Source organism: Scyliorhinus torazame, chromosome 8 (assembly GCF_047496885.1).
Source record: "Scyliorhinus torazame isolate Kashiwa2021f chromosome 8, sScyTor2.1, whole genome shotgun sequence".
NCBI lineage: Eukaryota > Metazoa > Chordata > Chondrichthyes > Carcharhiniformes > Scyliorhinidae > Scyliorhinus > Scyliorhinus torazame.
In genome coordinates this window covers 162,848,610-162,861,030 of record NC_092714.1, presented here as the reverse complement: position 1 = coordinate 162,861,030, position 12,421 = coordinate 162,848,610, and the positions used below count along the sequence as shown (strand labels likewise).

General features: G+C 49.4%; 1 protein-coding gene across 1 annotated transcript in view; it reads right to left on the bottom strand.

The window, feature by feature from the left end:
* LOC140428891 (synaptonemal complex protein 2-like) overlaps positions 1-12,421 on the bottom strand; it is a 573,438-nt gene that overhangs the window by 243,560 nt on the left and 317,457 nt on the right. The window contains exon 11 of the mRNA XM_072515538.1: positions 699-847. Within this exon, the coding sequence (XP_072371639.1) occupies positions 699-847 (149 nt within the window). The remainder of the gene's footprint in view (positions 1-698; positions 848-12,421) is intronic.

The window sequence follows — 12,421 nt, the reverse complement described above, 5'->3', positions numbered from 1 at the left end:
GGAGCACATCTATACAGTTGATGGGTCGGCTGGGGTCAGAGTGCAACTAGGGGAGTGACCTGCGGGGTCACCGATAAGACCTGTGGCCCTAAGTTCACAGTGGGCTGTTAGTTGTGTGCACAGCTGCATGGCTGCCTTGCAGGCTGCGGCAATGGTGTTCCGTGCCCGTCCACCCAAACGCCACAGCCCACCTCCTGGCCACCCCCCGCTACTCTCCCCAGCCCTGTCAGAAGCCCCTCCGGTCAGCGGCACAACTATCAGCAATAGTTAGTGATGTTGGACACTTTTTGTACCATCTCTCTCAGCAACCACAATGCCTTTTTCACGATTTTTAAAAGCACAAGTGAACCGCGTCGTCGGGAACTTGGCCCATCGGAGGTGGAGAATCGCGGAAGCCCCGAATAATACTGGGTCAGGCCTGTTAATGATATGCCAACGGTGTTTATTGTACATGCATTCCAGACGACATTGACACCGCTGTCAATGTAACGGAGAATTGCGATTTGGCGTCAAATCAGCGCCAGCCGCGATTTTGGCGTCGGACCCTATTCTCCGTCCAGTGGAGTTTCCCAATTTCAGCGTCAGCCAACTGTGAATCCCGCCCCATGTCTCCTGTCTAAAAATATCCTCACAAACTTCAGGGAACACACCAAGTAAATATTTTAAAATTGCAAGATGTCTATAGCAGTGGAGCGTACCTTGAATTTAAGGGAACCATAAACTTTCTGAACAGTATTGAAGATGTCCAAACTCAGATCAAAGGATATCTGTATCTGGTTTCCTTCAATGTTTCCAATTCTGACAGGGATGTTCAGGTCAACAGCGAGCAATCTCTTCTCATTTTTCACTATTTTGTCAAAAAAACAGATTAAAATTAGTTAAATTCCAGAAATAATGCAAGATAAAATATGGGAGAGTCACACACAGAAAAACAAAGCAGTGATCACTTCACCATTGGTGATAATGCCTTCAGCTGCTTAAGCCACAAATTCTGGAAATTTCCTCCCTATACCTCTCCAGCTGTGGATCTCTCTCTGAAGGGTGCTCTTTTTAAAAAAATCATTTACCGGATGTTGACGTCACTGGTTTGGCCAGCATTTATTCCCCATCCCTACTTGCCTTCAGAAGGTGGTGGTGGGCTGTCTTCTTGAACTGCTGTAGTCCTTGAGGTGTAGGTAAACCCGCAGTGCCGTTCGGAAGGGAGTTCCAGGATTTTGACCCAGCAACAGTGAAGGAACGACAATATATTTCCAAGTCGGGCTTATGACTTCGAGAGGAACCGCAAGTGGTGGGGTTCCCAGGTATCTGCTGCTCTTGTCCTTCTAGATGGTAGTGGTCATGGGTTTGGAAGGTGCAGTCGAAGGAACCCAGGTGAGTTAATGCAGTGCATCTTGTACTTGGTACACAGCTGCCACTGTTCGCTGGTGGTGGAAGTATTGAATGTTTGTGCAAGGGGTAGAAATCAAGCGGGCTGCTTTGTCGAGCTTCTTGAGTGTTGTTGGAGCTGTACTCATCCAGGCAAGTGGAGCATAATCCATTAAACTCCTGACTTGTGCCTTATAGATGGGGGACAGGCTTTTGGGAGACAAGAGATGAGTTATTTGCCGTAGGATTCCTCGTCTTTGACATGCCTGGTAGCCACGGTATTAATATGGCTAGTCCAGTTCAGATTCTGGTCATGGTAACTCCCAGAATGTTGATATAGATACAGTATTGGATGACTGGCAGAAGATAGAGAGTGCGGATAACGGTATATTTTTCAAGATGGCAGCTGGTGACTAGTGGTGTTACGCAGGGGTCAGTGTTGGGACCACAACTGCTTAGTTTACACATTAATAATCTGAAAAGAGGAACTCAGGGCATCGTTGCTAAGTTTGCAGATGATACAAAGATCAGGGGCGAAATTCTCCGGAAACGGCGCGATGTCCGCCGATTGGCGCCCAAAACGGCGCAAATCAGTCGGGCATCACGCCGCCCCAAAGGTGCGGAATGCGCCGCAACTTTGGGGGCCGAGCCCCAACCTTAAGGGGCTAGGCCCGCGCCGGACGAATTTCCGCCCTGCCAGCTGGCGGAAAAGGCCTTTGGTGCCCCGCCAGCTGGCGCGGAAATTACATCTCCGGGCGGCGCATGCGCGGGAGCGTCAGCGGCCGCTGACGGCATTCCCGCGCATGCGCAGTGGAGGGAGTCTCTTCCACCTCCGCCATGGTGGAGACCATGGCGAAGGCGGGAGGGAAAGAGTGCCCCCAAGGCACAGGCCCGCCCGCGGATCGGTGGGCCCTGATCGCGGGCCAGACCACCGTGGGGGCACCCCCCGGGGCCAGATCGCCCCGCGCCCCCCCAGGACCCCGGAGCCCGCCCGCGCCGCCTTGTCCCGCCGGTAAGGTAAGTGGTTTAATCTACGCCGGCGGGACAGGCATTTTAGCGGCGGGACTTCGGCCCATTCGGGCCGGAGAATCGCGCGGGGGTGGGGCCCGCCAACCGGCGCGGCGCGATTCCCGCCCCCGCCGAATATCCGGTGGTGGAGAATTCGGCAACCGGCGGGGACGGGTTTCACGCCAGCCCCCGGCGATTCTCCGACCCGGCGGGGGGTCGGAGAATCTCGCCCATGTAGAGGGATAGGTCGTGTTGAGGACATAGGGAAGCTGCAGAAGGACTTGGGCAGGCTGGGAGAGTGGGCAAAGATGTGGCAGCTGGAATAAAATGTGGAAATTTGTGAGGTTATGCGCTTTGATAAGAACAGGTCCGAAGTCCAGCGGCTGCTGAAGGAAGGCATAATCCAGGCCAGCAATAGTTCCTGGCGAGCCCAGGTGGTAGTAGTGAAGACAGGGGAGAAGCAAAGGATGGTCGTAGACTACAGTCAGACCATCAACAGGTACACGCAGCTAGATGCGTACCCTCTTCCCCGCATATCCGACATGGTCAATCGGATTGCACAATACAAGGTCTTCTCCACCGTGGACCTTAAGTCCGCCTACCACCAGCTCCCCATTCGCCCCAGTGACCGCAAGTACACTGCTTTCGAAACAGACGGGCGGCTATACCACTTCTTAAGGGTTCCATTCGGCGTCACGAACGGAGTCTCGGTCTTCCAACGGGAGATGGACCGAATGGTCAACCAGCACGGTTTACGGGCCACTTTCCCGTACCTCGACAACGTCACCATCTGCGACCACGACCAGCAGCTCCACGACGCCAACCTCCGCAAATTCCTCCAGACCGCTAACCTCACCTCACCTACAACGAGGAAAAATGCGTGTTTAGCACCGACCGTCTAGCCATCCTTGGCTACATAGTGCGTAATGGGGTGATAGGCTCCGACCCCGAACGCATCTCCCCCACTGTACCAAAGCCCTGAAACGCTGCCTGGATTTCTTTTCTTATTACGCCCAGTGGGTCCCCCAGTACGCAGACAAGGCCCGCCCACTAATCCAGTCCACTACTTTTCCCCTGTCGACAGAGGCCCGCCAGGCCTTCAGCCGCATCAAAGCGGATATCGCCAAGGGCACGATGCACGCCATCGACGAGTCCCTCCCCTTCCAGGTCGAGAGCGACGCGTCCGACGTAGCTCTGGCGGCCACGCTCAACCAAGCGGGCAGACCCGTGGCCTTTTTCTCCCGGACCCTACGCGCTTCAGAAATTCGCCACTCCTCAGTAGAAAAGGAGGCCCAAGCCATAGTGGAAGCTGTGCGACATTGGAGGCATTACCTGGCCGGTAGGAGATTCAATCTCCTCACTGACCAACGGTCGGTAGCCTTCATGTTCGATAGTGCACAGCGGGGCAAGATAAAAAACGACAAGATCCTGCGGTGGACGATCGAACTCTCCACCTACAATTATGAGATCTTGTACCGTCCCGGAAAGCTGAACGAGCCGTCCGATGCCCTATCTCGCGGCACTTGTGCCAACGCACAAGTGGACCATCTCCAAGCCCTCCACGAGGACCTCTGCCACCCGGGGGTCACTTGTTTCTACCACTTCATAAAGGACCGCAATCTCCCTTACTCCGTCGAGGACGTCCGAACAGTCACCATGAACTGCCAAATCTGCGCAGAATGCAAACCGCATTTTTTCAGGCCAGATAGAGCGCACCTGATAAAGGCTTCCCGTCCCTTTGAACGCCTCAGTTTGGACTTCAAAGGCCCCCTCCCCTCCACCGATCGCAACACATACTTTCTTAACGTCGTTGACGAATACTCCCGCTTCCCCTTCGCCATCCCCTGCCCCGACATGACCGCGGCCACGGTCATTAAAGCCCTCGGCACCATCTTTACCATTCGGTTTCCCCGCCTACATCCATAGCGACAGGGGGTGCTCCTTCATGAGTGACGAGCGGCGTCAATTTCTGCTCAGTAAGGGCATAGCCTCGAGCAGGACGACCAGCTACAACCCCCAGGGGAACGGGCAGGTAGAGAGGGAGAACGGAACGGTCTGGAAGACCGTCCTACTGGCCCTACGGTCTAGGAGTCTCCCAACTTCCCGCTGGCAGGAAGTACTCCCGGATTCTATCCGGTCCCTGCTGTGTACCACCTCTAACCAAATGCCTCACGAGCGCCTCCTTGTCTTCTCTAGGAGGTCCGCTTCCGGAACGTCACTTCCGACCTGGCTGGCAGCCCCGGGACCCATCCTGCTCCGGAAACATGTGCGGGCGCACAAATCAGACCCACTGGTGGAGAAGGTACACCTACTCCACGCAAACCCGCAGTACGCCTACGTGGCGTACCCAGACGGCCGACAGGACACGGTCTCTCTGCAGGACCTGGCACCCGCCGGAGCTCCCCCCCCCCCCCCTCCAACACAAATCACCTCCCCCTCACTCCCGCCGGTGCACCCCACAGCCACCCCCTTCCCGGGGGGATCAGTTCTCCTCCCAGGCCCATCCAGGGGTAAGGAAACAGAGGGGGACAGCGCGATGCTCCCAGAGTCGACCGGACCCGAGCCAGCACCACCACCACCACCCGGGCTGAGACGATCGGAAAGGGCAACCAGAGCACCATCTCGACTCATAGAATCGACTTAAGATGTATATAATTCAGTGGCCCAGTAAAGCGGCATTGTTGTAAATAGTTAACGCTGCAAATCGGGTAAAATGTGAATAATTCGGTGGCCCAGTAAAAGCGGCATGATTGTGAATAGTTCAATGGTTAAGGCACCGACCCTGTAAACCCCTACCACCATACCACCCACCACCCCGCCGGGTTCTTTTTTAACAAGGGGAGAATGTGGTGGTATGTATTTAGGGTAATACGGTACACCATGAATGCCGAGGAGCCATTGGAGGACAGATGCTGGATCCCGATTGGATCCGCCGCCTACTGGGCTCCACCCAGATAGGCGGGGTATAAGCACCTGGGTTAATACCCGCAGCTGCATTCTGTGACTGAGCTGCTGGGGAACGAGTCTGTTCAATAAAGCCTCGATTGAAGTTCTTTATGTCTCGCCTCGTGTGTGATCGATGGTGCTACACATGGTATCATGGCCGGTACAGGCTTGGAGGACCGAGGGGCCTGTTCCTATGCTGTATTGTTCTTTGTTTTGTTCTATTCCCGCCATTGCTGTGCTCTCCGTTCTCCAGTCCTGCCATTGCTCTGCTCTCCATGCTCCAGTTCAGCCATTGCCCTGCTCCCAGCATTCCAGTCCCACTGTTGTTCTGCACCACGCTCTCTTCTCCGGTCCCCAGTCCCATCATTACTCTGCTTTCCGTGCTCAATTCCGACCATGACTCTGCTTTCCAGGCTCCAGTCCAGCCATTGCTCCACATTCCATGTTCCAGTCCCACCATTATTCTGCTCTCCATGCTCCAGTCATGGCATTGCTCTGCTGCCCATTCTCCAGTCCCACCACTGCATAGCCTTCTGTGCTCCATTCCCGCCATGATGTGGGAGACCCTCTGAAGGTCATAATGGAAGACCCCTCCAGAGCGGTCAGGCACCTGAACAACATCATCAGGAGGTCGAAGCACCACTCCATCACATTCCTGGTTGCTGCAGGGGCATCAATGTAGCGGGTCCCCCATCGGTCTGGTGTCATCAGCCACGACATATACTGAATAACACAGGAGCCAACCCCCAGCCGGAGGGCGTCTCAAAAATGCCAAGGTGAAGGCCCGGGTGTCGGATGCATAGATGAATGGTGCGCAGCTGATGGTCACAAATCAGCTGAACGTTCATTGAAAGGTGCCCCTTTCGGTTTGTGTAGAGCAGCCTGTCATCTGCAGGTGCTAGTTGAGGGACATGTATCCTGTCGATCATCTCTGGACCCGGGACATCCCGTCGAAGGCAGCAAACCCCGCGGCTCAGGCATCCAGGTGGGCTCAGGCCACGTTGAAATGGATGTATTGGGCCACTGGGCACATAGGCCGTCCGAGACGGCACGGCTGCACCAGTGCACCGAGGTCTGTGAGATCCCTGACAGGTCCCCACTTGGCACCTGGAAGGACCCCATGGCATAAAAGATAGGGTGTGGGGTGTGGACTTGGGTAGGGTGCTCTTTCAAAGAGCCGGTGCAGACTCGATGGGCCGAATGGCCTCCTTCTGCACTGTAAATTCTATGAAAAGATCAGGGCGACTGCCATCTTGGCAGCCACCGGGAGCGGGTGTCCTTCCCCCACACCTCTGCAGTGCCACGTGTGTCATCATTTGGCAGATATATCGAACTGTATCTCTCTTAAGCAGGCAGAGAGAGAGAGATTTAAAACATGCCTCGTGCCTGGATCTCTTCACAGCACATACCCAAAACAATTTGGCATTCTTCACACGATCCGCCCTCCTTATGGAACTTTCTATGTGGCTCCACCAATCACAGGCCCCAAATAGGAACTTGTATATTTCCGACTGGCAACTTGCCAGGTCTATCAAATCATCATCACCTGTTCTACCACAGAACCGAAAGGGGGTGTCCTGGCTTGGTCCATCACAACAGGGGTTTCAACTCTGTAGTTTCAACAGAAATCCCAGATGGTGTAGCAATGTTGTAACAGTTTAACCAGAAGACAGGCAGCAGGGTGGGGGTAAAAAGGAGAACACAGGACAGACAAAAAGGGTTTCACAACAGTATCTAAACATACCTCCCTCCTAAAAGAATGAAACATCAGGACATGGACATTTCATGACGAGGTTTCCAAGACAAATAACATCCACACATGCATCTCTAAACTAGCCCCAATCCAATCCCCTGCCCAGTTTCCACATTACAAACAATTTAACCGTTAAACATCTGACAAGGTAGTTAGAACATAGAACATACAGTGCAGGAGGCCATTCAGCCCATCGAGTCTGCACCAACCCACTTAAGCCCTCACTTCCAACCTAGCCCGTAATCCAATAACCCCATCGTTTTGGTCACTAAGGGCAATTTATCGTGGCCAATCCACCTAACCTGCACGTCTGACAAGAAGGAAGTGGAAGCCTGTTTCATTTCATTTGAGAAGGTAGCTAAATAAATGAAATGGCCACAGGACATGTGGGTATTACTCATTCAAACAAAGCTGGTAGGTAGGGCTAGTGAAGTGTTTGCATCACTACCAGAGGAGGTATCTGGGACGTATGAGGAGGTGAAAAAGTCCATGTCAGGTGCACATGAACTAGTGCCTGTAGCCTACTGACAAAGGTTTAGAAATTTAAGGAAAGAATTTGGTCAAACATACATGGAGTTCGAAAGGCTCAAACAGAGTAATTTTGATAGGTGGATAGGGGCCTTGAAAATAGACCAAACGTATGAAGCTCTCAGAGAAATTATACTTTTGGAGGAGTTTAAAAATACAATTCATGATCATCTAGACAGGAATAATATGATCAGGGATAGTCAGCATGGCTTTGTGAAGGGTAGGTCATGCCTCACAAACCTTATTGAGTTCTTTGAGAAGGTGACTGAACAGGTAGACGAGGGTAGAGCAGTTGATGTGGTGTATATGGATTTCAGCAAAGCGTTTGATAAGGTTCCCCACGGTAGGCTATTGCAAAAAATACGGAGGCTGGGGATTGAGGGTGATTTAGAGATGTGGATCAGAAATTGGCTAGCTGAAAGAAGACAGAGGGTGGTGGTTGATGGGAAATGTTCAGAATGGAGTACAGTCACAAGTGGAGTACCACAAGGATCTGTTCTGGGGCCGTTGCTGTTTGTCATTTTTATCAATGACCTAGAGGAAGGCGCAGAAGGGTGGGTGAGTAAATTTGCAGACGATACTAAAGTCGGTGGTGTTGTCGATAGTGTGGAAGGATGTAGCAGGTTACAGAGGGATATAGATAAGCTGCAGAGCTGGGCTGAGAGGTGGCAAATGGAGTTTAATGTAGAGAAGTGTGAGGTGATTCACTTTGGAAGGAATAACAGGAATGCGGAACATTTGGCTAATGGTAAAGTTCTTGAAAGTGTGGATGAGCAGAGGGATCTAGGTGTCCATGTACATAGATCCCTGAAAGTTGCCACCCAGGTTGATAGGGTTGTGAAGAAGGCCTATGGAGTTTTGGCCTTTATTGGTAGAGGGATTGAGTTCCGGAGTCGGGAGGTCATGTTGCAGCTGTACAGAACTCTGGTACGGCCGCATTTGGAGTATTGCGTACAGTTCTGGTCACCGCATTATAGGAAGGACGTGGAGGCTTTGGAGCGGGTGCAGAGGAGATTTACCAGGATGTTGCCTGGTATGGAGGGAAAATCTTATGAGGAAAGGCTGACGGACTTGAGGTTGTTTTCGTTGGAGAGAAGAAGGTTAAGAGGAGACTTAATAGAGGCATACAAAATGATTAGGGGGTTGGATAGGGTGGACAGTGAGAGCCTTCTCCCGCGGATGGATATGGCTGGCACGAGGGGACATAACTTTAAACTGAGGGGTAATAGATATAGGACAGAGGTCAGAGGTAGGTTCTTTACGCAAAGAGTAGTGAGGCCGTGGAATGCCCTACCTGCTACAGTAGTGAACTCGCCAACATTGAGGGCATTTAAAAGTTTATTGGATAAACATATGGATGATAATGGCATAGTGTAGGTTAGATGGCTTTTGTTTCGATGCAACATCGTGGGCCGAAGGGCCTGTACTGCGCTGTATTGTTCTATGATGTAGTGAGAACTCATGTGGAAGAGCAGAGGGTTAAAACTGCGAGATTAGCAGCAGAAATGGCAGATGATTATGAATTAGTTCATAAATCAAAATTTGGTTTCCGACATCAGTTTCAGCCTGTGAGGAATAGAAACTGGGGACAGGAGAAATACTCAAGTGGTAAAGGTAACTGTGATCTGATGGGAGATAATAAGGAGAGTGTACCTCAAATTAAAAAAGAAATCCAGGAGGGTGGAAAAGAAATGAAAAATTTCAAATGTTTTCACTGATCAAGAGGTGATTGATAAGAAGGTGCCAGATGTCTTTCAAGAATTTACTTGTGTAAAGATTACTCATGTGTATCAGGAGGAGCATGTAAAGAAGTCACAATATTAAGAGATACGGGAGCTAGTCAATCTTTAATGGTAAGAGATGAGGAGTTATGTAGTTTGGAAAGAAAGTTGCCAGAAAAGGTGGTGATATGTGGAATTCAGGGTGAGAGGAGTAGTATTTCATTGTATAAGGTAAGGTTGGCAAGTCCAGTGAAGAGCGGTGAAGTGGTAGAAGGAGTAATAGAGAAACTATCTTGTCCAGGAATACAGTTTATCTTGGGTAATGATGTAGCTGGATCGCAGGTGGGGAGTGATGCCTACTGTGGTTGATAAAGAACAAAAGAAGAATTACAGCACAGAACCAGGCCCTTCGGCCCTCCAAGCCTGCGCCGATCCAGATCCTCTATCGAAAACTGTTGCCTATTTTCTAAGGATCTGGATCCCTCTGCTCCCTGCCCACTCATGTATCTGTGTAGATACATCTTAAATGACGCTATCGTGCACACCTCTACCACCTCCGCCGGCAATGCGTTCCAGGCACCCACCACCCTCTGCGTAAAGAACTATCCACGCATATCTCCCTTGAACTTTTCACCTCTCACCTTGAACTCGTGACCCCTAGTAATTGAGTCCCCCACTGGGAAAAAGCTTCTTGCTATCCACCCTGTCTATCCCTCTCATGATTTTGTAGACCTCAATGAGGTCCCTCCTCAACCTCCGTCTTTCTAATGAAAATAATCCTAATCTACTCAGCATCTCTTCATAGCTGCGCCTTCCATACCAGGCAACATCCTGGTGAACCTCCTCTGCACCTTCTCCAAAGCATCCACATCCTTTTGGTAATGTGGCAACCAGAACTGTACGCAGTATTCCATATGTGGCCGAACCAAAGTCTTATACAACTGTAACATGACCTGCCAACTCTTGTACTCAATACCCCTTCCGATAAAGGAAAACATGCCGTATGCCTTCTTGACCACTCTATCGACCTGCGCAGCCACCTTCAGGGTACAATGGACCTGAACACCCAGATCTCTCTGTGCATCAATTTTCCCAGGGCTTTTTCACTTACCGGCTAGTTCGCTCTTGAATTGGATCTTCCAAAATGCATCACCTCGCATTTGCCCTGATTGAACTCCATCTGCCATTTCTCCGCCCAACTCTCCAATCTATCTATATTCTGCTGTATTCTCTGACAGTCCCCTTCACTATCTGCTACTCCACCAATCTTAGTGTCATCTGCAAACTAAGCCAGTGGAAAATCAGACAACTGAAGTGTTGAAGGACAAATATCCTGGGATTTTTCTGGATTGTGTAGTAACAAGGTCGCAAAGTCACAGGTTAAGACGAGAGGAGAAATCAAAGAGTGAAGATGAGATTGAAGTGCAATTATCAGAAACGATTTTTGATCAGATGGTTGAAAAGTTCAGGAAAATTGGCAGAGTTACAACATAAAGATGTAGAAATAAAACGGATGTATCAGAAAGCATATACGGAAGAGGAATCTGATTGTATACCAGAGTGTTATTACCGTAAAAGTAATATCTTGATGAGAAAATGGAGACCTTTACATATGCAGGTGGATGAAAAGTGGGCAGAAATTTATCAAGTAGCATTGCCGGTAGGGTATAGAAAGGAGGTGTTGCGAGTTGCACATGAGGTACCAGTGGGAGGTCATTTGGGAATAAGGAAAACTCAAGCTAAAATCCAGAAACATTTTTATTGGCCTGGACTCCATAAAGATGTAGTTAAATTTTGTCGATCATGTCACACATGTCAAGTGATAGGGAAACCTCAAGCAGTGAGAAAACCAACGCCCATAATACCCATTCCAGCATTTGTGAATCCTTTTACAAGGGTCCCAATTGATTGCGTAGGACCGCTTCCTAAAATAAAAAGTGGGAACCAATATCTTTGTCTACTAGGTTTCCAGAGGCTATTCCAGTGAGTAATATTACAGCTAAAAAGATTGTGGAGGAGTTACTTCAATTCTTTACGAGATGTGGACTACCCACAGAAATATAATCGGATCAAGGATCAAATTTTACCTCAAGGTTATTCAAAGAAGTTATGGATATCTCAGGAAAGAACAATTCAAATCAACTGCATACCATCCAGAATCGCTGGGAGCGTTAGAAAGGTGGCATCAGACATTAAAGACAATGTTGAGGGCTTATTGTCAAGATTATCCAGAGGTTTGGGATAAAGGAATTCCATTCGTACTGTTTGCAATTAGGGATGCACCTAATGAGTCAACCAAATGCAGTCCTTTTGAACTAATTTTCGGTCACGAGGTAAGAGGACCACTTAAATTGATTAAGGAAAAATCGGTGAGTGAGAAATCGGAAGTTACATTATTGGATTACATGTCAAATTTTAGGGAACGATTAAATAGAGCAGGTGAATTGGCGAGACAACATTTGAAAGTTGCACAAAATGTGATGAAACGGGTAGCGGACAAGAAATCCAAAGTTCGTAGTTTTGCCATTGGAGATAAAGTTTTGGTGTTGCTACCAGTGGTAGGTGAACCTTTAAAGCTAGATTTTGTGGACCTTATCAGATTGAAAGGAAATTAAGTGAGGTGAATTATGTGGTAAAAACACCAGATAGAAGGAAGACTCATCAAGTCTGTCATGTGAATATGCTTAAAAGGTACTTTGAAAGGGAAGGAGAGGAAAAGGAGGAGGTTTTAATTATTCTAACTCAAAGTGACGAACCAAATACAGATGACTGTGAATTTGACATACCTCAAATTAAATTGGAAAATGAGGATGTTCTTAAAAATTGGGATAAATTGTTAAGTTACCTTCCAGAGGAAAAACGGACTGACGTGAAAGAGTTATTGATATCACATGGGCATGTTTGTAGAGATAAATTGGGAAGTACTAAAATGGCTATACATGATGTAGATGTGGGAAATGCTGTTCCAATCAAACAACATCCACACAGACCTAACCCTTTAAAATTGGCACAGGTTAACAAAGAGATTGAGAGTACGCTTAAAAATGGCATTATTGAAGTCGGTTGCAGCTAATGGAGCTCACCCATAGTGATGGTACCT